Below are 25,680 nucleotides of genomic sequence, written 5' to 3' on the forward strand. Positions count from 1 at the left end.
TTGAATCTGTAGTAGACATTCCTGAGATTCATTATAATAATTTATATTTGAATCGTTCGTGAGGGTAATGACTGCTGAAACCAAGACTTTTCTCGTATTGGGCTTTGGAGTTGAATTCTCATATTTCTATGTAGTTTAGTTGGTAGATTGCAGAGTAATTATTTTCAATGGCCTATTCCTTATTTAATCTCGAAATTTGCATTTAGTGTTCTTTCTATAATTATGCGCACATTCTCCGGATAATGACGGACTGAAATGGGAATATATTCGTCCTTGTGGTCTTTGGTGTTCGATTTGCCTGCCATCTGACGATTAAAATACGCTTCGTGGAAATTTAAGAATGACAAAAGTGTTGTATTACCCGCTACTGACGCAGTTGTTTTCGTACTCTGTCAGAGGAAGTGTTTTGAGTAGAAATGTGTTGAGTGTGTGCATCAAAAGAATGACTACAAAGAAAACATACGGTAATAGGAAATTTTATGCTCTTCCAGACGAATATCCCTTGAGAGGAACGAAAGTTCGTGCAGGGTATGGTACCAAAAAGAATGAAGACGCTGCAAAACTGATAAAGTATATCGATGACTACGTTATCGGAAAGAACACAACATTTTCTGGCCCTTATGGGAGACGGAAAGGTATGTCATTGTATGATTTCATGTTGCTACTTGTAAATTGTATTGTCAGTTTTGTAAGTGAAGGAGGTCGTAAGGTTAGGTTTGTCCATACAACGAGACTGAACATGTGTACCTATATTTGCTACCTGATAAAAGAGTGCGAATGTATTAGACTTTCCCAAGTTAAGTTGTCATCATATTGTAAAGGTATACCTTCATGTAAAGTTGGGGATTGTGATGTTCTGTGTTACATGTAGTTTTGTGGATGGCAATGAACCTGAAGATTTAGTTGGTAGGTTCCATCGAAACGTTGATTTTCACGACCGTGAAAGCCTCAAATACTGTGAAGTAGTGTATCCGTTATTTTGGGAAATTGTCAAGTGTTTTATTGCAAATGATTAGTACTTGAATTACTGTGTTTTTTTAGAATAGAATAGAAATTATTGTATTCTATAGATCTTTCATAGCTATAGTGTTTTACATTGTGGGTAGTAGCCATAAATAAACCTGAATTTACTGGTGGGTATATTGGAATAGTAAGGAGGTAAACATTCAAGTCTGTATCCCAAGATAAATGGATAGGGCTCTACGATCAACTGTGCTTATGTATTTGGAGTTGTCTCTTGCCCTCACATTTTTCAACCAAAATTTTGTACACATTTCTCATCTCCCCCATATGCACTATGGTTCCTGCCTGTCTTGATTTGATAATACTAATAATTGTTAGTGAGGACTAGAAATTATTATGCAGTTTTCTTCAGCCTCATCTTATTTCATCCTTAGTACGTACAGATGTTCTCGTCAACACATTATTCTCAAACACCCTCAAGCTGCATTTCTTGTTAACGTTGGAGACCAAATTCAAACCCATACAAAAAAAAACAAGTAAAGTGATCCTCTCTCTCTCACTCTCCCTTAGTATCGTGTGCATTGTCTTTATGGTAAAGGAATTCCGAAAATTCAGCCAAATGTTCTGCTAATTATTTAAATTAATGTGATTGCACACTAAAAAAAAGAAGAAACATGTTGTGACCCCATCCTCGAAGATTTTCTCTTCACGTCGTCGATTGGTAACCAATCCAGCCTCGTATTTGGGAGGTCCTGGACACTGGGTCTCGGCCCAAAGACCAGCAGTACTGACCGAAGTGTTTCGTGGTTTATCTCAGTCCCTCCAGACAAGAGCTGCAATAGTAGGCCCACGTACGTCTTCTGCCTGCTCGTAAATGTTTTACTAATCATCCAGAATGTCGGCTTTACGTACTCTGAGCGATTTATGTCAGTAATAAATGAACCAAAGGTCAACACAGAATGGCACGCAGTTGGAAAGTTGCTTTGTTGTAATTATTTCGACAAATACTTCCTTTTTTATATACGCTGAAGGTTGCTGGATATGTGACCAACAAGACCAGAGCCTGTAACTAGATCATCTGATGAATCGCGTTATCGGTGGAGGGGAGGGATATAGGGCACCGAGATGTCTGCTTCATTTCGTTACGTCATCTCTCTGGGTGGAGTTGAGGCTCGTCGGAATTGCATTTCCTCAGTGGCGGAGTCTTGTGAACATGAACCTTAGGCTTTGAATTTCTTGACTAGCTGAGCAACTGCTAGCTTCTGAGGACGCGTATAGTTTCAACAATATGCGTGACTCGTGGTTCATTGGCGTTATGCAACGCGGAACAGTTGTTTTGAAATGGGACAAGACATTTCTTATCGTAGTTGATTAGACGAGTACTGGGGCCCTTAGTGGGCTCCGACTTTAATATTATCATCTTTTGGTTACTCCAGTTGGATTTTCAGGCACTTTCATTACTCGCGATCTTTTTAAAAAATCCACTCGATTCAAGTTGGATAAGGTTAGGACGTGAAAGAATTGTTAATCTTTGTTTTTAGTTCGTGTGAGACCCGATCTGGGACTTGTAACTATTTTATATCGTTTTTATTATTTTATTTTACGTTGCTTGTAATTCCGCAGGCTATAAAACGATAATTTTGGAACGTTCCGTATGAATTGTCCTTCCGTCCTCACGACATTTTGATATTAACCACAAAGGTGTTAATTTTTGTCTTACGTCAGGCACGCGTGTGATGCGTGTCGTAATTATTATTCCGGGTGTCCGTGTTGCATGTCTTGTGGGCTGACTTCCAGTCTTGTCGCAGCTGCGTCGAAACTCGGGGCTGAGAAATGCATCCGGTGGACGTCGAAACCGAAGGCACTCTTTCCTCGAACACGTCGAAGGCTAAGGTTAACACGTCCATAAACGAAGGACCTTGACCGAGTAACATTTGGGCTCATTAAAGAGGCTATCTCAAGCAGAAAAAGTGTTTTCCTATGTTTGTCTGTTCATAAACACCCTTTCTGATCTACGCCTAAAAAATTCTTTATGAATATTTTTCAGCAATTTTCATTTGTAAGTCGTCGTTGACTGATTTTCATTAAACTTTTGGCATGTTGAATTTTTAGTATCAAAAATACCGTGCAAACTTCCGAGGTGGGAGTGAACGTAACCCTCCGTTTGATGTAGGTCCCTGAAATTGCGTATTGTGATTGGTCTTCGATGACTATGGCAGGCTTTTTTTTGTAGAATTCGAAATAGCCCTGGTATAACTCTGTTTAGAATTCGACAACTTCTGAAGTCAGAAATTCATTCTTTTTCGCATATTTTCAGAATCTCATTCAGAGAAGCATAACGCGATCTGCCATTTCGACGTCAGAGCGGCTTTCGTCCTGGATGTCGGCTAAGACTTTCTAATTCCATTTATTTTCCCTCCTTTGACAGGCTAATTAATAGTCGTGGTTACGAAATTGCTTACAGCTGCCAGCCTGTGTCAGGCCTGCAACAAAGAGCGAAAGAATTTATACGTCAGTTGTCCTCATTGTTGTGACTGCTGGCAGAACAATTTCTCATTGTTGATCGCCGTAATTCAACATGTGTAAGATACTTGTTGAAGGATCGTCACTGAAGTTAAATTGTTTTTGAAACACTACGAATTTTTCTCTGCTCGTAGTAATTCATAAGCCATTGCACTTTCCTCAGGTTTATTCCGCGCTAGGTGTGAGTCACTTGTTTTAAACGGCGTTTAGAATAATTGGTTCGAGTGCCATTTGCCATTAGCATGGATGTAGTCTGTTTCCATTATACGTTTCGAAGAAAACCTTCCTTTGCCGCCAGAGAGACGTAGAATGACGCCAGCTGGCAATTGAGCTCAGTAAATAAAACATCCTCTGAGTTGACGAGTTCCAAGTAATCGCATTGTTTCCAATAAAGGCTGAAATATGAAGACACAAAGGGCAGAATGGTTTGCTCCGGAATGTTCCGGCTTGTAGACAGAGAAAATGTATTATTATGAAATTAAAAGAAGCTGGTAGTTGCTGATTGAGGTGGAATTAAGAGTTCATTTGTATTGAAACTCGGGGAAAAGTATTCTGGTTTCAAGTAAACATGTCCGATGACGTGATTTACTGATGCTGCAGTGCAATGTTGCTTTCTACTGTCTGTTTCTCACGAGAAGAGCCCTTGCTCGATTGGTTGCAGTCGAGTACTGCTGGGGATCTACTTGCTTTTTACTTAATACGACAATTTTACGAAGATGAATAATTAGGGCTGATTGTAATTCCCTCATCGTTTTGGAGCAAATTTCGTGCTCGCCGACTCTTGCTTTGTTGGTCGAGGGCAGAGTTATTCTCCCCAGTGCCTCATTAATCCATAAACCATTTTAATAAACTCAGGTACAGGGTGTCTGGTTTCCCACTCGAACACCCGTAAGCAACGTTTCGAAATTTCGATTAATTTGCATTTTGAGATGGGGTGAAATGCCATGAACGGAAATTAAATATAAATATTCATCTTTTGTGTTCGTAATCTGCAAATCAGTGTCAGTAAGACGTGTATTGTAATAGATCTGTGATTTCGTAGCGAATTTTTTAATGAAAATTGTTCCACCTGTAGCCAGGCTTTAGAAGCGACAAGCCGATGTGAGCAAGTTTAAGTCCACTTACGTCATAGCCAGTTTAAATATATTCTATAAGTTGGAAGCTGGTGTTACGTGTACTGACGTTTCATGCTGCCCCCCGAATGAACAGAAAACGTCCGATATGAGACAAATGCAAGATTTATCTGGAACATTTAGATTGTCTAGTGTTGCTGAATAATGTTCACGAAGGATAAGAAATGCATATAATCTTTTATTCGGAATCTGTGAAAAGAAGAGACCCCTTGGAAGACCTGGGCGTAGATGGTAGGTTAATATTAATAGTATGTGAGGACTTGAATGTATTCAACTGCCTCCATCTTCAGAGCGAACATTGTGTATCGTGGTCTTTAATATGCCAGAGCCTGGAAGCTCGTACGTAGCTTTTCGCGATGTTACATTCATCTGTTCTTTGTTTGAGGCTGGCAGATCGCCTTATTTTGTTAAAACTTGTCTTATATATTGGAAAATTTGAGTTTCTGCACTGTGATTGTGCAGAATAGTCGAGGGTACGGGAACTTTCCATACGCGTTGTGGTTAATTTGTTTTGAAGAACAGATGCCAACATTTTAATGGCCTTCGGTTTCTGTATACAGACCACCAACTCGTGTAAAAGTGAACATTGGTAGAAGAAAAAGGAGATACAAAGGCCCTTTCAAAATACATTTTACTCTCGTTTAAAACCAGCGGAGAAGAAAACCGTGTCTAGCTAACGAATCCTTCAGAATTTAAATGTTTGAAGACATCGGGCACAAATTATGATTATTTTCGCCAAGAGCAGATTAAATTAGGAATCCTTTGTGTCTATTAGTATCTTGGGAGGATGGCAAATGATCTTGGGACTGGGTTCATCAGATAAATTTATTGTCTGAGCAACTATCAGCTTCTCCAAAAGGACGTTTTCTCTATTGAGTCGATTGTTTCAAATCCATAACCTAAACCTTTAATAGCATATTTTTAACTTTAACTCTTGATAAACGTATTTCAGATGATTCTCGAATTGAATATCGACGATTTTCCTAAAGAATACTAACCACTTGTCGTCTTTGTGATCGTCGATTTTTTTCTTAAAAGTTTAAATTGAATTTTTAAGTGTTTGGATTATATTCGTGCTTCAAAGGGTTAAAAGGATGCGGAAATTATCGTTTGTTTGTTTCTTGGTTTGTGGTTTTGTCTGACAGAGCCCATCAAGACTAAAAGTAGTTTGTAAAATCGAAACTTTTACACGTGAAATTCGTCTCTGGCTCTGTTAGAATTATCCTTGGCGTGCACGTAGGGTGCGGTCTCAACTCGCAGTTGTGATCATGTTATTGGGGAATTTACGTAACTTTTCCCGGTTTTCCTCGAACGAAAGTGTCTCGGCGAGACAGTGTGTCGCCTCTGATTGCGTTCACTTTCTTTCTCTTGTTGAATGACTAGCTCAGAACGTAATCGCTGTGACAGGTTTTCGTAACCTGCTTTTATTTACGTTTTTTTGTTTGTCATTCGAGTGTTAACGCCCTGAAGTGGCGGCAAATTCCTTTCAAACGGCGACGAAACCCAGAAGACCACAATACGCGTTTTCACCGCCGCGAAAACCTAAAATGTCGTTCATTACCTTGTTCGTAGGCGTCCGCCATTTCCACGAACGAGGAGATGGAATGATAAATAGTTTCCGAGAAAATTTTGAGTGTGACTGGAATCTGCCGTTGATGTACTGGGTTCTGACCCCGTCGAGACTCTTCAGCAGTTGCTAGTGTCTTAATCTTTGGCCCCAAAACGTTGGTATGTCCTCGCGACGTCAGAACCCGAAAGATGAGAGTTTTAATATCTTCATCTTTGGATGTTTAATTGAAGTGTTAGTATGTCGCAGATCAGCTTAGAACTTCGTTCTTTGAACTTTGCAGAACATTCTGTCTGCAAATGAGGACGCAGGAATAAATACGCGGTAATTTTCTCAGGGACGTAGTGACTAGAATGCGCCTGTTTACTAATCGCTGGCTGTCAGTCAACATGCAATTCCCAAGGATAAACTACATTAATGGGAGTACTCGCATAACCTTTACGACGTGTCGGGGATAACTTGTTTTGTTTGTGGGTGTGATGCTGTCAGAAGTGACCCGAATCATCGTCTTGTGAGCAATTATTTTGAAAGGACCGCAGGCCCCAGCTGATGACACTTGTGACACGATATTCTAAACTCCGATTGGTGTTTTTACTTCGTTATTTCACGCGTTAAACCTAGTCTGATTTGAGCCCCGTCTAACTCCACCAGACCCAGGATGAGAAAACGTAGGCGATATGTTTCTCCGAAAATTTGACGACCACCCACAAGACGAAAAGAAAACCACTATCGAAAAAGCTTCGACAGTGGTATTAGTAGTTGGTCCAGCATCGTTACAGAATCTGCAGTTTGGAGTGCAGCCTCGTTTGTGCCGATAAAATCTGCGAGTATTTGAAAGTCCGGAACTGCAAACACTCGGAGAGTCCGGAAGTGGAAATTTTGTTGTCGGCTCTCGTGGATTGCCCAGAGGATTTGCTTTCCCGTCACGAACTGCGTTGTGTAACTGCGTCCCCCTCGTAAGTGGGGGGGGGGGACTCTGCTGTGTGAGTCATTTAATTGAGAAGTTTCGAGGGTCATCAGCCTATGATTCGTTCGCTCGAGATTAAGAAGGACCGCACCGGAAATGTGTCTTCACGTTTTGGCACATGCCCGACTAGAGGGACGGAGGACCTTCGTGATTTATGTAGGCTGTGTAGGTCGCCAAGAATTGTCGGGATAAAGTCTAGGATGCTTAAATGCGCTAGGCGTGTGGTTGGTCTAGGATAAACTAGACTTATTGTAGCGATGCCCTGGAACATTTCCAAAGCCGAGAAGGTGATAACATTAAGATGGATCTGGACGGAATTCCCCTCGATTGTGTCCATCGACATGGTCACGTTGAACCACAGAGTTCTGCTGTTACTGTTTGTTTTAAGGGGGCCGGATTGTTCTGTGGTCTCTCACGTGTGGAACAAATATCGAGCTCTCTCGTGGAATATAATAGAAGAAAGTAACTTGACCTACTTTCGTACGCAGTAATCATTGTTACTGGCGAGTGACGAAGGCATGGATTTATGTAGTATCAAGTAATTGCCACTCCAAAGTCATTGCGTTTAATTTCAAATCATTTGCTATGATCGTACCTAATCGGTTGTTTGAACAGGATATTATTTTATGATGATTATGTTATAGGATTAAACTGGCGTTTTGCGTAAATATTTCACGAATTGTGCTAATATTATTACACCCGCATAATTTTTGAGCTACAGTGTTGATAAATGCAGACAAAATTTTAATCTGGAAACCTGAAGGAAGGAGTAGAAAACGTGATTATAATATTAAAATGTATTCTAAGTAGGGTGTGGACTGAATCCATCTGGCTGTGGATGGTGCTCGAGAAAGATTTTGTGTTGTAATTTGTCAGATGCGAGTGCGACCAACAGGAAAACACTTTTAGCGAAAAGTAATTAGTTATTACCGTGCTTTTGAATTTGAAAAGCTTGCCGACCAAAACTGATTCAGCTGCCGCGTGTGCAGTAAGCCGGACTTTTTGTTTTCCTTCGGTGGAAAGTTAGAGGCTGTGAGCCGAGTTGGTTCTGCGATCTCCTTTGTCTGTTCCGAGGCGTAGTTAAGTGCACAGCTTCGTCGTAGCATTGCGGGGTAGACACACAAAAACGCACGGCTGGATTCTTGCCAGTTGGATTTGTGGAAATGGGGGGGGGGGGGAGACATAAAATAACGAAATAGGTCAGGAATGTTTTAATTGCGTGGTTTTTGTTTTCCCCCCCTGTTTTCATGCCCTTCTGATATTTATTTTGAGAACTGACGAATGTTAGGGAAATGTTATAAAGTGGACGACTTTATTTATTTGCATTTTATCTCGTGTTCTTATACCCCGTCTTACCTTTGAGTGCCGGAGACAAACAGGGAACTATACAATGTTGACTGGTGACGTGAGCTATTCGCCGACTTATCTGTGTCTTCTTTGGTGCCCTCCAGAGGCATCTTGGGATGCTGGAGCGCCCTCGGACGAAATCGGCATTCCTTGGCCAGACAGGGTATACATACTTGTAAACATTTTGCTTTATGCGATGTAACTGCGTACTCGGGACTGAATTGCATTAATGCGTCAGCAATAACGGCTTCTTCCATTAGTCAGTTCGACGTATAAGGCGATATATTTCCGTTCTTGCAGAATAACGCGTCGTACAGAAACAGTTGAAGTAACAGTACACACGTCTCTGATGTTATTTTACCCACGTGGTCGATCGCGTTATCCAAATCACACAAAGAAGGAACACGATTTACGTAACTCAGCGTGGCAGAGTCCAAAGTCGATCTTAATTACTGTCTGTCCGTTGTTAATTAAAGAGGCCTGCATTTGAAGGACGAAAGTGATGATTCCCCGCTAAATTTCAACAAGTCTTTTGATGATCCATCATCAGGAACTCACCTCCGCGATGATAGATTCAGAAAAGTCGATAAACTTGTGCCGTTAGAACCTGAATCTCGCCAAGTGTTAACCTTTGCCCTTAAAGGGCTGAGGTAATGATCGATCATTCGAAACGACTATCGTTTTGGAGCACATTAAATGCAAAGCTTTCGGATTCTGCACGTACGGTTTATTTTTTGGCGAGATTTTGTGAATAAATTTGCATATTAAAGTGATCATCGTCTCCTCTGCCAAGACACGGCCTTGTTTACCACCAGCATAATAAAAATGGCGACGTTGTGTGATAAAGTTAAGGATTAAAAATTTACGTGTGGACGGACATGTAATAACACATTTCCTTGTATTCCTCCTGGCAGGATGTCGAATGTTGCAATCGGTAATTCTCGGTCCGATGGGAGGTTATGGTGCCCTCGTGTGGGAAAATTTATGCGACTATTAGTTTCACACAGCATGAAGTGCAAAATTGAGCAGAGTCTATGATAAATTAATACCCGCGTATTTGGTCGAGAAATTAGTAATCTTTTCTGGAACCAGAAGATTCGTTGGTGTCCTTAAGGGCTCGATATGTACCCTAGAAACTTTATTACATTCCTTCGTTAGTTTCTGTGTCACAGTCAAAGGCACGTATTGAAAACGTCAAGCTCAGAAGTTGGTTTCATATTGCAAGTGAACTGAATTAAAAACGAAAATGAACTCTATGAAGCAAAGAGTTTCTAGACGAGTTGATGGACACTCAGATAAGTTACGCCTTTTTTTATGGAGCTTGAAGGATCGTGCACTGTTCCCTGAACCTTGGCCTAAGCCAGTTAAATCGAGTGCACGCCTGTTTCTCCAAAAATAATTCCATCTGCGTTTAGACTTTACACTTGGCCTTTTATTTCACTTTTAAAACCTAACTTTAAAATTTGAACATCTTATTTGGTACTACAGTTTTGTCAGTTTATTTGTTTGCGTATTTAATTATAACTTGTAACTAAATATACTTCATTGTCGTGTCTCATAACTTGTAAGACACGACATTGAAGTCAGCTCATTACGGTTTAATAGCTACTTGAAAATTACGTAGAATTGTGTTACGTAATTGGTACCAAGCCGCGGTGCAAATTTAAACTTCTAACACGTCTGGACGTCAGCAGATTTGCATTATTAGTACCTCCGTGATCAGGAACTGATTTCACATACGCTTCTCTCATTTTTAATCCTTGTGACCGGAAAATGTGGAGGGCTGGATCCTTAATTTTGATTATTACTGAGGTTACCCATGTCCACCCCAAGTCTTCTGATTGGCAGATTAATAGACGAAGATACCAACCAACCAAACATTCCTGTGCAAATGCAAGACATCGTCCCTTGCTAGGTGACACAATTCCTGCGTACGAAACGCATTGCTGGAAATGGTAATCAGAGTTTACGGGAATTTGCTTACGCTAACGGGTTCTGTCGTGGCGTGAGCCTCGACCATTCAAACTGGGGTCTGTTGGTGCTGATGGGAGGTTATCCCGTCAGGCAACTTGTCCAAAAGATTTGGTTGGTTCTCTGAGGTTTGAACCCACTTCTGAGATGCAGGGCCGTGTCAGTATTTAAGAATCCAGTCCGTACCGCGAAGAAAACACCTCACTTCACCATTACAGAGATCAGCTGTTTGACGCTGTTTACTGTGAGAATAATACGAAACACGTAAATAAATTCTGTGGGGAAAATGCATCTTTACTGATTGCTAAAGCGGGTGGTACATATAGTTACCATTGGGCTTATAGTGAGATGCGTGGACTGGACCAATTTGCAGGATCGATTTCAGACCACGCAGTTGGGAGCGTCTCTTCTGCGTCTTATAAATTTTATACGAAAATCAATGAAGCACACATACACCTTAAAACAAGCGATTCTATCCTTGACCTAACATTGACCTGGAAGTCGCTTTAGTATTCTGCGTGTCGTATCCAGAAACTAAGTCGGGCGTCAGATGAATCCACCTAACAAGTAATACGTCTTGTTTCTTTAAACTCGTTTACGCGTGGGTCTTGCGTTCAGATTCTCCAACTAAAATTCTGTATGGATTTCTTGTGTCTCCCATGCCACTTACCCTGTCTTGTCTCAAGAGTATGCTTTTAAGTTATGAAGCTGTCCTGTTACTCCCTTCCTTTGGTCCTCGAACGCCATGACACAAAACTTTCGGCTAAACTCCGACATGATAGTTCAAGGCATTTACGTTCGAGTAAGTGGGTTATGTAAAAGTGTAGAACTGACTTACACGCGATGACCATTGATCCGCCTGGGTTAACGTCCCTGAGTGACATTTCAAAGTGCCCATCAGCAACCTAGTTCTCTTCAGGATCTGGCCGTCTTCCGGGTTTTGCCGCCGTATAGTCTGTTAGAAGTGAACCGCGTCATCGCCCTGATGATGGAGGCTGCAAGTGCCTCTGAAACGTCTATTCGGCGCAACAACTCAGAAGAATTTTAGGATGTGTAATGAGCCGAGAACTGGGCATGCCGTCATCACGACAGACTTCTCAGTAACAGTGTCTTTTATTCAACAGTTGAGCGACGCCAGTTCACGTGGGACGGGCGTCGTGGTTACTGAGTAAACAGATCTGGAAATCGATGCCCTACTTTGCACGCGGGAGAGTCGTAATTTCGTGGATGTAATCTGTTTGTTTCAGTCGTGTATTGCGACTACACTGCATCTGGAAGGTCTTTGCAGTTCATCGAGGATTACATCCTTCGGGAAGTTCTGCCCAGCTATGGAAACACCCACACCACAACAAGCATCACTTCTCTGCAGTCTACTCTCTTCCGGTACGTTCACGACAGAATCGTCCCGAAGGGCGAAGCACCTCGGAAAATCAAGTTTTGCTATAGTAGATTTTCCGGTCAAAATTCTGTGTACATTTATCATCTCCCTCATCTTATTTCCATCGGCCTGAACGGCCTGATAATAGACTTTGTGGCGAATTCTTGTTACTGTCGTAGAACGCAACGGGTAAAAACTGTTTCTTTGCGTTTTAAAACAGTTTGAGCTGGCATTTCCCTAATATAATGTCCTCTCAGATGTTTAAGAATGTTATTTTGATTGGTAGGATTTCAGGTTCTCATATCTGCGAGTATGAAGATTTTTTTTAAGCGCCGTGTGGTCTTGTAGATGTTTACCGACGTTTCGGAGGTCCGTCACTGGAGCCCAGAAGACAGTCGTCTTCCCTATTCCAATTTCGTACTGTCGTTCCAGATGTTTGAACTTTGTTACATTTTTCTCTCTTTCTCTCCGTGCGTTTTGGCGGGAGACGACGAAATGCTACAAATTCATCTCCACATTCGCTGCTCACTGCGTGACCTTTGTCGAAGTGCGGCCGCTGTCAGATCTGCGCAGTCCCCCGGGTACTTGTGACGCACCGACGGTCCAGTCCCGCTGATTCCGTTTAGGACACGCGTTCAGCACGAAGATACCCGGTGATATTGGTCCAGGAAGCAAACTGTGAAGACGCATGATTCATAGGCGTCCCACGACTCGCAGAACACGTGTTCTGTAACCTTTCTTCCTAGTTCAAAGCTAAAGCATTTGGCAACCTTCGCTGTTGTATATATATTACGTTTTCTTGGCTCGTTTTCAGGTATACACGCACATTTTCAAATTTGTGATACCCGTACTTTATGAGATACGATTTTTTTTAGCGGTTTTGAACATTTGAATTGTGGTGTTCTGGATTGTGAGGTCGTCTAGTCCCACCAACGTTTCGGAGGAACATACCGCCTGAATCTTCAGAGTCTTCGTACACGACGTGCGCTGTTTTCCCAGCTAACAGTGGTTGATGTCACGTCGGCGTATTGTTCCTCGTCCTTACTACGAGGAATAAACTCAGTATTTATGTTTTGGGACAAGTGAGCGACCTTGATGTCTCCTCAGTCCATAAACTCCATGAATAGCTCGTTATGTTTATCTCGTAAAAGTTTGCCTTCAAGTACAGCCACTGCCTGTCAAAATAGCATAAACCTTGCAGACATAATATTGTAACTAAATCCACGGAACAGATAATTTGACAGTCTCAGACTTTTCTAAGTCCACTTTGGGCCATGACCCCCCCCCCCCCACACACACACACACACATACACACACACGTGCAATATCAACTCATTAAACTCACACAAAAGTATTGGCCCGAATCACCGCGATGATATAAAAACCAGCCAAAACGATGCTCTGTGTGTCGTTTTGTGTTTGATTCAAACGGTAATTTTTCCGCCTGACCTAACCTACACTTAATTCAAGTGACTGAAATATTAGCCATGAACACGTCATTAGAATCTCGATAATGGATTACTCACTTACTGGTTAACCTTGCTAGTTTAACAACACTTGACTTGCTGCGAAGTGTGAAAATGTAATTAAGTGTGGATTAACAACATTTGGCATAGTTACTTCCTTGTATCGAACACAGGGGTCGCGGGTTTGAATCCTGGTCGCGTCGTGGATGTGTGTCCGTTTTTCTGTGTCGCGTTGCGATGGCCCAGTTGGCGAGACGTATCGGTTGCATAAGGATTCACGGTTACAGAATTAATTCAGAATCGGAACACAACAAGGACCTCATCCCGCACAGCTGAAGATGATGATGATGTCTACTGAATTCAAGGAGAATTCTTTGAAATGCACACAAACAGATGTCAAGTGAGTGCTGTTTGTCGCACAAATAAGTCAGTGGCATAATAGCCTCAGTAACGCATCGCTTGCTGTAAATGGAATTAACATCGCTTTGTCCACTGGTTCTTCACATGGTTAAGTGTCTCGTACATAACAAGACACTGTGTAAACATCACAAGGACGTAAGACCTGCCCAACCCATCTTCCAAGGAGTTTTTCCTACTTTTTTATGTTTGTTTGTCCCATATGTTTTGTGATGCGAAGGTCAGTTTGTTAGAAGATAATTTCAAATCAAGGAGAGTTCAAGCGCCATACAGCTCTTATCTTCAGGTCGATGACGATGTAGGCAGCAAGGACCTCTCAAACGTTGGTAAACTTCTACCAGAATACAGGACAGCGATCGTTGCACTAAAATATAATAAATAATTTAAAAATAATTTTTCAATCCTAATTGCACTTATGATTCTTTTCAAACACACGTAAACAGTTTTTGTATTGTTCTAGGCACGAGGCACGGGATGTTTTCAGGAATGCGGTCCATGCATCTGAACATGATGCCGTGATCTTTGCCGGTCAAGGGTGCACGGGCGCCGTTCATAAGCTTATACATGCTCTTGATCTGTCGGAGCCACCCGTCGTATTTGTTGGACCATGCGAGCATCATTCCAACTTGCTTCCTTGGAGGGAACGGGGTGCCAAGGTGCGTGTCACCCGATTGGAACACTCGCATAGTGACGTAGAAAATTATGTCAGTTGTTCCTGCAAGAGCAGAGTAAACAGATTTCTGCCCCCTCTTAAAAATTCACGTGATTCCATCCTGAGTCCGAAAGCAATGTCTGAGGTACCATTCCTTATTAATCAAGGGAATGTTATTTCTATGGTAAGTAAAGTTTGCTTCTGACTAATTTAATTTTGCGTGCTTCTTATAAAGCACCTGTTTTCACCGTTCGTCAGTGACACCGGTTAAGAGTAGGTACAGTCGAGACTGTTTCAGAATGTGTAATGTTCTGTTACTGGAAAATAATTTCTTGGATCTGTGTCTCTGCGAAGATGCCACATTCATAACATCGCCTTAATAAACACGATGCCCCAGGGTATGGCAGGCCCGTTAATGTTTAACACAGTATATCTAGGAAATGTTAGACTTTTTTTGGATTTGGCACCTAATGCATACTAAGTTTTGGTAATATATTCATTCATTCCATCTTCGTTCATGTTGTGACTGGGCGAACAGGATTTCCCACCAGTGGTTATTACTGTGTTTTTGTAGATTGTCCGTATCGCCGAGAGGAAAGATGGTTATCTTGATTTGGATGATTTGGAGCACCAGTTGCAGCTTCATCAGGGGACAGGAAGGCAGCTGATTGGCTGTTTCTCTGCTGCATCCAACATAACTGGCATAATCGCAGATGACATAGCGACTACGCTGTTGCTGCATCAGTACGGTGCATTTGCGTTTTGGGATTACGCTGCTGCAGGTAACCGTTGTAAACTACCCGGTAGTCTGCACAGTATAACGACCCGGAAGACCGACGTTAACACCTTTACTGTGTAAGAACAAAAGCATAATATTCTGCTAGTAACTAAGTAATTATAATGGTTTGTCTGTATTATTTCAGCTCCCTACGTTAAATTGGATATGAATCCATTTCTACCTGGTGTAGATGAGCGAGCGGTCTACAAAGATGCCATGTTCTTTTCTGTACATAAGTTTGTCGGAGGAGTACAAACACCAGGTTTGTATCTTGCCGTGCTAATCGTGTTTGTTTGCCTGTTACATAATTAGCGACCTTTTAATTTAATTATAACTATCTTTATTTGCTGTATAACTGGTGAAGTAATGCGAGTGCAACTTTATCAGTTGCGTTTCAAGGTCGGTGCAATGAAATGCACGCGTCAGTAATAATTTCCTAGCCGTGCTTTGGGCAAATAGCCAAACAGGTGGGTTGTCTGTCGTAGGAGTGTCAATACATTGATTCATCGCCTGAGACTGGACGTGTTTTTGCTTGTAAGATACTTTGAGTTTCAAGTGGCCATTGCATTTGTAATTTCTGAAAAATCTATCTGGTATCTAATGTTTGAAGTTCATTCTGTGTCTCTCTGCATATGTGCATGCGCTTGCATGTGTGTGGTTCTTTTTTATTCTTCTTTCTTTCCTTTCTGAATAATTGCTGTTTGCAGTGTTCACTGATATAATTTTTGTACTTCTACCCTGACCCTTTGATAACAGCCTTGATGCTAGACGTTACCAAAAGAATCGAACAGAAATGCGTGCGTGATAACCTTATATCAGAAGTTTGCAAGTAGAGCAAACTCTTCAAGTGTTCTGTATATCAAATTTATGTTGGAGAAAAATCTCCAAAATGTTTGTCTTTTGTGAATTTATATTTTACTTTTATATTTTTTTTCTGCAAACGTTTGGATTTAAAATTATCAGGGGGGCACTTGTAGGCCTAGTTATTGACCTAATTTTCACAGAAAGAAAATTGTGAAAACTACGGAAGCCTTAATCGAATAAAAACGACGTTTTACGTTTTATATTTACCAGACGATGGATAATATCCAAGGAAATTTTTATTCATTGGACTCTTCACCATCGTCAAGAAGTTTTAGATTTGATATACGGAAGCCTTGATCAGCATAATTGACCTTGGGATTCCATCCACAGAATTACCATATGCGACATAAATATGTTGTACCAATATTGAACTTTAGAAAGTAGTGGTTAGAACTGCAACTTTATTTTTAGACGCTCTGAAAGTTTGTTATCAATCTGCGGATCATCTATCCTGGCTGAGCTTTTGCACATTTCTCTTCGGGCCCTCCAGGCAAATGTTTGACGTATACCTTAAAGATTATGACCACACTCTCCTGTATCCTTTTCAATTCATCAGTCAGAATCATTCTGACATTCACTGCTATTTCTTTTGTGCTCTGTGCAGGTCATAAGTCAAATTTGTTTTGCTTTTCATAAACATTTATCGCTTGTGTTTCCAGGAGTGCTTATTGCAAAGAAGGCTCTCTTTAAGAATACAGCACCAAATGGCTGCGGAGGCGGGACGGTGTTCTTTGTGACGAGGGACAGCCATCGCTATCTCCAGGACACGGAGCTTCGAGAAGAAGGTGGGACTGCGGCTATAGTGGAGTCTGTGAGGGCGGGGCTCGTGATGCAGCTGAAGGAGACTGTAGGAGTGCAGGCCATCATGGCACGTGAGGAAAGAATATCAAGGTTAGAAGGAGCTCATTTTGTAAATAAAGGGAACAGAACTAGGGACCTCCAACTCACAAAGTGCATGTGATTTGTTCATATTAGTTCTGGTGGTCCATAAAGATTCTTTGCATATAACATATAAATAACATGTTTTTCTCAGGATGGTCCTGGCTCATATTCGCACCATTCCAGAACTCATTCTTCTGGGCACTAGCTCCCAGTCTGTGAAGAGACTCCCTGTCTTTTCTTTTATGGTTCGCCATCCACGTGGAACCTTCCTGCATCACAATTTTGTATGTACAGTCCTGAATGACGTGTTCGGAATACAGGCACGTGGAGGCTGTGCGTGTGCTGGTCCTTATGCTCAAGACTTGCTAGGAATAAGTGAAGATTTGGCACGAGAATATGAGGCAATTCTGCTCGAGGATTCGTAAGTAATATGCGTGTTACAAAAATTAAGTAAGAAAGCATGATGTTGAAGTCATCCATAATGCTAAAAGTGGACGTGTGTGTTAATTCTGTTTCGTAGACCGAGGAATTAAAAATATTTAGAAGAAGCCTCTCTCTCTCTCTCTCTTCTCTCTCTCTCTCTCTCTCTCTCTCTCTCTCTCTCTCTCTCTCTCTTGGCCAGAAGAGTTCACTGAATTTGAGGTATATTATGATTTGAGAGACAAAGTTAAAAGAAACTTCAAATGGCTGTGAAAATTCTGTCCGCCTTGCTAATCAATCTAATGACGTTACTCTCATCTTGCATTTTATGGTCTTTAATTTACATTTGGTTTTAGAACATATTGTAGTGTGAACACTTGATTTTTGTGAGTATGCCGAGCGTGCTGTCTTTGATTTTATTGGATTTGAATTTGTGTTCAGACGTTTAGATCGGACGCACCTTCGACGAAGGGAAGAGCATTCAAGTTTTGAGATGCTGCGACCTGGCTTTGCTCGTATCAGCTTTCCATTCTTCATGTCGGATTCTGAAGTAGCTTTTGTCCTTGAATCTCTCAAGATGGTGGCAACTGAAGCATGGAAATTGCTTCCACAGTATATCCTCAATCCTGAGACTGGTGAATGGCGGCATCATACAAACACGGTATGTTCAAAAGAAGAATGTTCCGTTAACTTTGATGTTGTATAATCCAAACTAGAGATGACAAATGTAACATTATTTTCATTCCAGTGGAGCGCTGTGTTTCACTAATACCTTATTCTTGCGTGGTACATGTAATCTGGAACACCACAGTCAACATCTTTAAGGTTGTGAGAACTGATTCTGTGCAGATCATTTTTCATTGCTCTTAAAAATATTAAGCATTTTATTTTTGTAGGTGTTCCGAGATAGAAAGTGGCTTGGATCGATCCGCTATGTTGATGGCAAGATGACGGTAAATGAACGGAGAGTATCTGGACATGGCACGTTCCCACCCCAAGATTATGCAGAGTGTCTGCAGACTGCCAGGAACATATTCAATAAGGCAAGAAAGGTATGTTAACAAAGTTTTTGTGAAGAGGTACAATTGTCCGTATGCTAATGCATCGTGTTATGAAGATGTATGTGGGTTCTCAGTTCTTAGTATGTTCAGCGGTGATCAGTGGAGAAACACTGCTTGCTAGAGTTAAGGAGTGTGGTGAATCAGAACTATTTCTTAAGACATTTCTTTCTTTTTCCAGATGGCTCAGCGGTACCCTTTGGCTGATCAGTGTGTTATGTTTGATGAAAGCACAGATCGCTTACGTTGGTTCATGCTTCCAAGTGAGGCACAAGATCTGTTACTGGGCAACTCTCAGAATGTTAAACACGATGTTCCATTTGATCCTGCTGAATACGCTGGTTCACGTGGGACTGTCACTGAGGTCTTTCCTGTGGCATTTAATGCTGGTAGCCGTGCTCTTCCTGTTTTGTTCTCACGGCCCATTTGTTTCGGGTCCCCCCGCCACAACAGTTTGCCGTGTACTGATCACACTAAACATGAAAATGTGGTCCCACGTGCCATTTCTGTCATGTACCCCCCACTCCTGAATATCAGCAGTGGAAGTGATGGGTGTCTTCATAAACATAATCCACAATTCTTCAACAATAGTCAAAGCCCTGTACACTTTGCTGTTGGTGAAGTGGTGAATCCAGCTGCTGTCATGACAAAATTACCACCAGGAATGACTCCGAATATTATGAACGAGCAGTTATGTCCGCCTCGGACACGGTGTCATAGCCTTGGTTCATGTTCGCCTCAAGTTCTGAGTCCGCAAACGATGGCCAGTCTTGGTATTGGGGTAGCGGGTGCGGGAGATACGAAGCAGCGGCACTGTAGCCGCAGCAGTCAGACAGATCTCAACTCTCTGGAGATGGATTCATTGCCAAGCTTGAACATGCTTCAGCTGAATGCATCCTCTGCCACTGATTGTAGCGCAACAGGTCGTTCTTCTCCCACGCCGTCATCTATCTCGACTCAGAGTCCAGAAGATCTTCAAGCATACGTAAAAGAAGTTACAAAGGAACTAGCAACTGAAATCAAATCAGAAATACGTGAAGTGATATCCAAAGTAGAAGATGTTCTGTCAGAAAGTATGGATTCTGCAGGAGAAACCTGCAGTATTTTCCATCAACATCTAACTAATCCGTCATTGGACAAACTTCATACAGCTTCGGGTGAAAGTGTTAGGGGCGACTCATTGTCTGCAAACGACATTGCTGAATACTTGATGGAAGTTTCCAGGGAAATGGCTTCCGAGGTGAAGTCGGAAATTAGGGAAATGGTGAATGCAGTGGATGTCCTCATTTCACCCGATGCTCAAAGTCATGAAGAAAAATCATCATCAGCAAATTCTCCTGTAGGTACCCCAGGGTCTTACCCTGGTATTACAGGATGCATCTATACAAAGTTAGGGGAGTTGAGTGGAGAGAGAACACAGTCAAGTGAATGCTCAAGCGATGAGACCGTTATACAGATTCTCGGTATAGATGCGAAGAATGGTCAGACTGCTGCTGAAGAAACTGATGAAGAGGCACCAGAAGATGTTACAGTTGACAACAAGCATTTCCATCACATGCGTTCCACAATAAATAGCATCAGCTCACAAGACAGTGGGATTAATTTAACTTTCCAAGAGTCCGATTCGTCGTCGCACGGAATAGCCGAAAGAAGAAGTAGCGAATTGGCAAGAAAGTGTGTTCGTAAAATGAATGATTTGTCAGATTCTAGTAGTAGCAGTAGTATTGGAGGTGGTGCTAAGCTTGGAGGTGCTGAGCAACGGTTTGTGTCGGTGCCAGTAGAACCGCCGTCAGACCGTGCATCTGATGCCTGTTCTACGTCGCAGGAGGCTAGAGCTGCACAGGCTGTTGGTGACGGTGTTGCCAGATGGCATTGCCCTCCAAAGTCAATCTGGAAACCAGCTGTTGAGGTATGGTTTTTTAAAACAAAGCTTCAAATTGTTATAATTAATTAGTTTTAAGTCATAAATTAAGCTTTTCAAGGTGAGGTTTTGTTAGAATGTAAGTGGTTAAGGTGAAATGAGGCGTGTGTGTGTGCACCGTTGGCTTTTAAAACTGTTGACATGAACATGGTGTCTTGGCCATCTCACTATTCAAACTCCACTCTGACTGAACGGATTTTTGTAACATTGAATATTGTTTAGACTGTGATGGACAAATTGGACTAAACTTCACACAAGATTTTCCTAAAACTTCTTACAATTTAAGAAATTTTTGGGGGTTACATGTTGGACATAATTTTTGAACAGGCACTTCAAGAATTTGACATGATTCGTGATGGTGACCGAGTGATGGTTTGCCTGTCTGGGGGCAAAGACTCCCTCAGCCTACTGCACACCCTCCATCAGTACCAGTTCTATGCTAAATCCAAGGGGATTCATTTTACCATCGGGGCAGCTACTGTAGATCCCGGCAGCTCAGCGTATGACCCGCGACCATTGGTGCCATATCTCAAGGAACTGGGTGTACATTACCTTTATGAGGAGCAAGGTTGGTAAGGTTTGTGTAAAAAAAAATTGTAATTGGTTACATCACGTGTATAATTTCGATGTTTAAGAATGCAAATTGTGTATGTGATACAGAACATAATTTTTGATGAGATTTTGAAGTATTTTGTTGTTGCCAACCATAATTATGTAACAGGGCTGCTCAGATACTCAGTTTTTTTACGCTGTGTTGTCCAAAGTTATAGTATCTCAGCTACTCGAGCAAATCTCCACTTTGTGTGGAACCCAAAGGTTCTTTACTATGTTCACAAGAGCTCATTCTGAGATTGCTTTAGTACATAATCCCTTTTATTATACTACAGCTATTTTGGAGCAAGCAGCTACATTGGAGAAGGGGTGCAAGTCAGTTTGCAGTTTCTGCAGCCGAATGAAGCGAGGTAGACTTTACGCAGCTGCACGTGCCTACAGCTACAATGTGCTCGCCCTGGGACAACATCTTGATGACCTCTCAGAGAGTTTTTTTATGTCTGTGTTTCATAACGGCAGACTAAGGACCATGAAGGCTCACTATTACATTAGGTACTTACGTTCACAAATAATAAAGTGTTTCTTAACCCTTTGAATTATACAGGCTGTGATAGATGTGCACCTGTTTCTATGCCACCAGTGGTAGAAGCTACTGTAGAAGATTTCAACGCACAAGTTTCCTTATTACATAATTATTCAGCTGGGACCAGTCAAAGTGTTGAAGTAAAAATGTGGCAGTACTGGGAGAGCTGTAGAATCCTGTGTTATTGTAAGGGTAAAGTTTGTGTTTGAAAACAGGACTGTCACTTGGCAGTGCTGAACATGGAATAGCACGGTAGAATATAGAACAAGAAAAAACCTCCCAGTTTCTGTCAGAATTATGAGAGGGGACATTGTGTTATTATGGAGATTGACTAAGTGTAATTAGTATTAAATTTTATCTCTAATGTGGTATTTCACTGTAGGGAACGAGATCTGCGCGTGATTCGCCCATTTGTGTATGTGCGAGAAAAATCCCTGCGTCAGTTTGCCGAGAGCAGGAACCTTCCAGTTATTCCAGAAAATTGTCCAGCATGTTTCGAGGCACCAAAAGTGAGTACGAAATGTAGAGTGCGTTTTGCAGTCCCGCCTGAAGTTACATGTTATTAAAGAGGAACATTCTAAAGTGATATATATAATGCCCTCATAATTTGTATCCTCTCTAAGTACAGATTACAAATCATCCTTTTGTGATAATGATATTATTTTCAGGAGCGCCATCGCACAAAGCAACTACTGGCACAACAGGAGATATTGTTCCCACGGCTGTTCTGGAGTTTGCGATCTGCACTTCATCCACTTCTTAGCTTCCGGCACACGGGCGAAGAAAGCCGAGCTTACACACGACACAGAAAGCACTCGCAGTCTCAAGGACTGCAGCCAAATTCTGATGAACTGAGCTCAGATACTGATGAAGAACCTGTTTCATAGAGCGGGATAAAGGGTGAGTAAGGAAACTGGAGTTGTAGTTTATGCAGTCTTTTTAGTGTAGATTGATTTCAGCTAGACGTAAGTGCTGTCACCTCAGATATGTGGACTCCTTCACCATTACTGAGGTTGGCAGTGTCTACGAAGGCCAAGTAGTACGCAAATAAAAGGTATTTGTCATAATTCAATGTTTCCATTATCTAACTGTTGGTTTTGGATAATTTGGCTTGTCCGACTGTTGTGAAGTTTAAAATGGTTCAGAGCATTCAGTATTTTTCCAATGCATTTAAATTCCTTCTGTGGTTTTTGGCTCGCTTATTCATCTGAATAGCTCAAGTCATGGTCTTCGTTGGTGCCGTGTTCCTTCTTTGGATGTTTGTGTTTGCCTGTTGGTTTGTAGAATTTGAATAAGAAGCGTTGAATCTTATACCAGTCACAGAGTCTGGATGCGTCAAGAATTGTGAAGTATTAAAAGTATTATAATTATTTTTCTACCCTATTGGAAATTTCAAAAAGTACGACGTATCAGGTATTTGAGGTCTTCCTGGAGGAGATAACTTTGTGTGACAGGACAGGGAACAGTTCTGGTGTCACATTTCAACCTCGAGAGTGTAATATCTTAGGCCAAAATTTCATATTTATCTTACCTAGCAAAATAATTAGTTCAGATTGTGACGTGAGATCAGGCAAACACGTATAAACTCCTTGTGGTTTTTATTTTGGCACCGTTTAATACTGCATGGAAAGTTACAGACATGATTTTTTAATAGATATGACACATTCATTAAATTGAAAGTTGGATATATATATATATGAATGTGGCGAAAGTATCTTTACGAATACAATAGCATTTTAAAATTCCAAAATCTCGTTTTGAATATCCTTGGTTCTGCGCACACCACAGGCCACAAACTTACTTCTGCTGCCAGAGGTTTAACTAGTACAGTTGCGTTATTTGTACAAAATAGCGGACTGTTCTTTCCCTCATCCTCAATCCCTTTGCGTAACAAAGCTAATATGTCATATCTTTTTGAATAATTGCAGAATGTTCATCTCAAAGCCGTACTCTTGGCACAAGATATAGGATTGAAGACTGCAAACATTGTAGATCAGTAACTGTAATAAGATAATTCAAGAACTGAAAGTTCTAGTAGTTCAGTTGTTAGCGGGGTGAAGTGAAACGATGCATGTTGAGATACAGAGAAGACGCAGGAAAAATGGATCCTGGAACTGTACTTCTCGTTTCAACTGCGCGATCATCCGAGTTAGGTCATTACATTCACAAGGTCCCGTGACTGGTTTTCCTGGTTCAAATTCTTTATGACTTCTGCCCTAAATATCCCATAATTCCCAACCTCTGCCATTCTGTACAGTTCACAAATGATTTTTGTCCAGACATCAACCATCGTCTTCAAAACATTAATTATTACATTGTAATAATGTAAAAAAAAATTAGAAAAGGGGAAATCTTAATTTTTTACTAGGTGACAATATAAATATTCTGTATTTCCTAGATAAAACATTTTATTTTCCGTTGTTATTTATGGTATTTGTATAACAGCGCAGATTTAAGTCCAGTTGCAAGTTACTGTACTGATAAGGAAATGTGGGGTATGTGCTAAGCCACGAACAATTGATTTCTTCCGTGATGTCATACTGGTTTTAATGAAATTCCATTTTTTTTCATTGAAATGACGTTAGGAATGCTATCTGAACAGTAAAATGTTTATGAAGCAAATCTGTGTGCGGAGAACTAGAATAGTGTCGAGTGAGGTTTTTAAACCAAAGGTTCAATGTTTCTTCTATGTATATATACATATATTTACACATACACTTGTATTTCTTGGTAGTTTTATTTCTTGTATTGCTGTTGTAGCTATTTTATAGTTGTTCGTGCGCTACCGCAACGAGTTTCGCTCGTCTTTCTCTTGCTCAGAGTTCCGTGGATATCGCAGCGCGTATGAGAGAGGTCTAGTTAGGTTTCTGACTTGTCACGTGTACAACATTCGGATGTCATCTCCAGCTCTTGCATCAAAGTTTGCATTTTAATATTGGAATTTTGTGTTCTTCCGATTTGGTACCCGAATTATTCGGTTCGAAAAAGGACCACTCGGCAATTGGTGTTGCTTATAGTCAGACTTTATGGCTGTATGATGGTGATCATTTATATACATAATAAGAATCGTCTCTCGAGTCCAAGGGGACACTAAAATCATTCAGTCATTTTCATACTGGAAAGCAGTTGGACTACAAAACAAGATAAGATCATTTAGTCCTCCAGACGTAAATACCGGTTTTTCAAAGTGGTTGCGGTTCACATTGTGGTCTTCTCAGTTGCGACAGAGTTCTCTTGTTGGTCGTTGGCAGTCTTTCGCAGGACCATCCAGTTTCTTAAGGGGAGAAGCGAGTAGGTCAGAGAAGTGGCGTGGTGTTGGGGCCCTTGCCCTGTTCTCTGATTGGTTGATCCTTCCACCCTTCCCTCACTAAGCACTTACTTCCCAGCTCTACTCTTGTCTGTCCTTAAAATGGAGGTAATATGTTATTTGAAATACTGGTAACCAATGGAACTACGTGGCATCATAATCCAGAAGACCATTAAAAGATGTGTTCATAGTACGGTAGAATTGTCAGTTGGTTCCGTACATCGCACATCTTTTTAAATTAGTGCTGCTGTATATAAAGCTAAGAAAACATGAAGGTAGTCAGACGAGAAGAAATATTTATGCCATTTTTTATTATGGTTATTTTTTTGTCTTCTGTCATTGAAGAAAATAATAAAAGTGTATTAGTTGTTTACATTGTATGATGCATCCTCCAATCGCTAATTCACCAAGTTCTATGAACGGTCTTGAGCTCAGGCTGAAGCATCTCCGTTTGTCCCTCACAGTCGCAGTAATTTTATGCTGCGTCGTGATGGCCGTGTTATTATTTCTGATGTTGACGGACAAGTGGAATTTTATGCTTGGTGGATTCTAAAGATTTCTGGATGCATAGGCACAATTTTTTTATCCTTCTCATACATCATCCTAATATCCTCCTCGCTGGAGTTATCTGTTTTGGAAGTGAATGGGTAGGTACACAAATTTTATATTACTGTTGTGTCAGCGTGCACGTTACGTGATCTGCGTTTACTTTGCAGCAGGGTAACTGATGATTTCTTTCGCTCCTTTAATTGGTTTCGCTGAGACATATAAATGATAAATATTGGCACACCTGATTCAGTGCCACTTTCAGTAAACTCTGTGAGAAATAAATTGTTGGTTGGCAGGTTTGTGTTTCTATCGGATATCTTAAAAACAAAAGGATTAATATATACAGAATTGTAATTTCATCTGCATTTTGTATCGTCGTAAA

At 41.1% G+C, this 25,680-nt stretch overlaps 1 protein-coding gene across 1 annotated transcript; it reads left to right on the forward strand.

The window, feature by feature from the left end:
* Window positions 1–350: 350 nt before the first annotated feature.
* LOC110829223 (uncharacterized) lies at window positions 351–25,122 on the forward strand. Its single transcript, XM_087353414.1, has 15 exons — window positions 351–635; window positions 11,719–11,854; window positions 14,193–14,388; window positions 14,959–15,166; window positions 15,308–15,424; window positions 16,686–16,917; window positions 17,060–17,329; window positions 17,770–17,989; window positions 18,225–18,380; window positions 18,568–20,295; window positions 20,635–20,875; window positions 21,195–21,411; window positions 21,825–21,951; window positions 22,111–22,342; window positions 23,371–25,122. Exons 1-14 carry the CDS (start codon window positions 443–445, stop codon window positions 22,327–22,329), a joined length of 4,260 nt encoding a protein of 1,419 aa, XP_087209540.1. The 5' UTR covers window positions 351–442; the 3' UTR covers window positions 22,330–22,342; window positions 23,371–25,122.
* Window positions 25,123–25,680: the final 558 nt, after the last annotated feature.

Source organism: Zootermopsis nevadensis, unplaced genomic scaffold (assembly GCF_977971745.1).
Source record: "Zootermopsis nevadensis isolate Lab colony 2312 unplaced genomic scaffold, Znev_1.0 Znev_ptg000022l, whole genome shotgun sequence".
Classification (NCBI taxonomy): domain Eukaryota; kingdom Metazoa; phylum Arthropoda; class Insecta; order Blattodea; family Termopsidae; genus Zootermopsis; species Zootermopsis nevadensis.

Excerpts from the sequence above, each read along its gene's own strand:
- LOC110829223 (XM_087353414.1), top strand. The coding sequence starts at position 443 with ATGACTACAAAGAAAACATACGGTAATAGGAAATTTTATGCTCTTCCA. Across the intron at positions 11,855-14,192 it reads CTGCAGTCTACTCTCTTCCG|GCACGAGGCACGGGATGTTT; the intron begins GTACGTTCACGA and ends GTATTGTTCTAG. Across the intron at positions 20,296-20,634 it reads TCTGGAAACCAGCTGTTGAG|GCACTTCAAGAATTTGACAT; the intron begins GTATGGTTTTTT and ends ATTTTTGAACAG.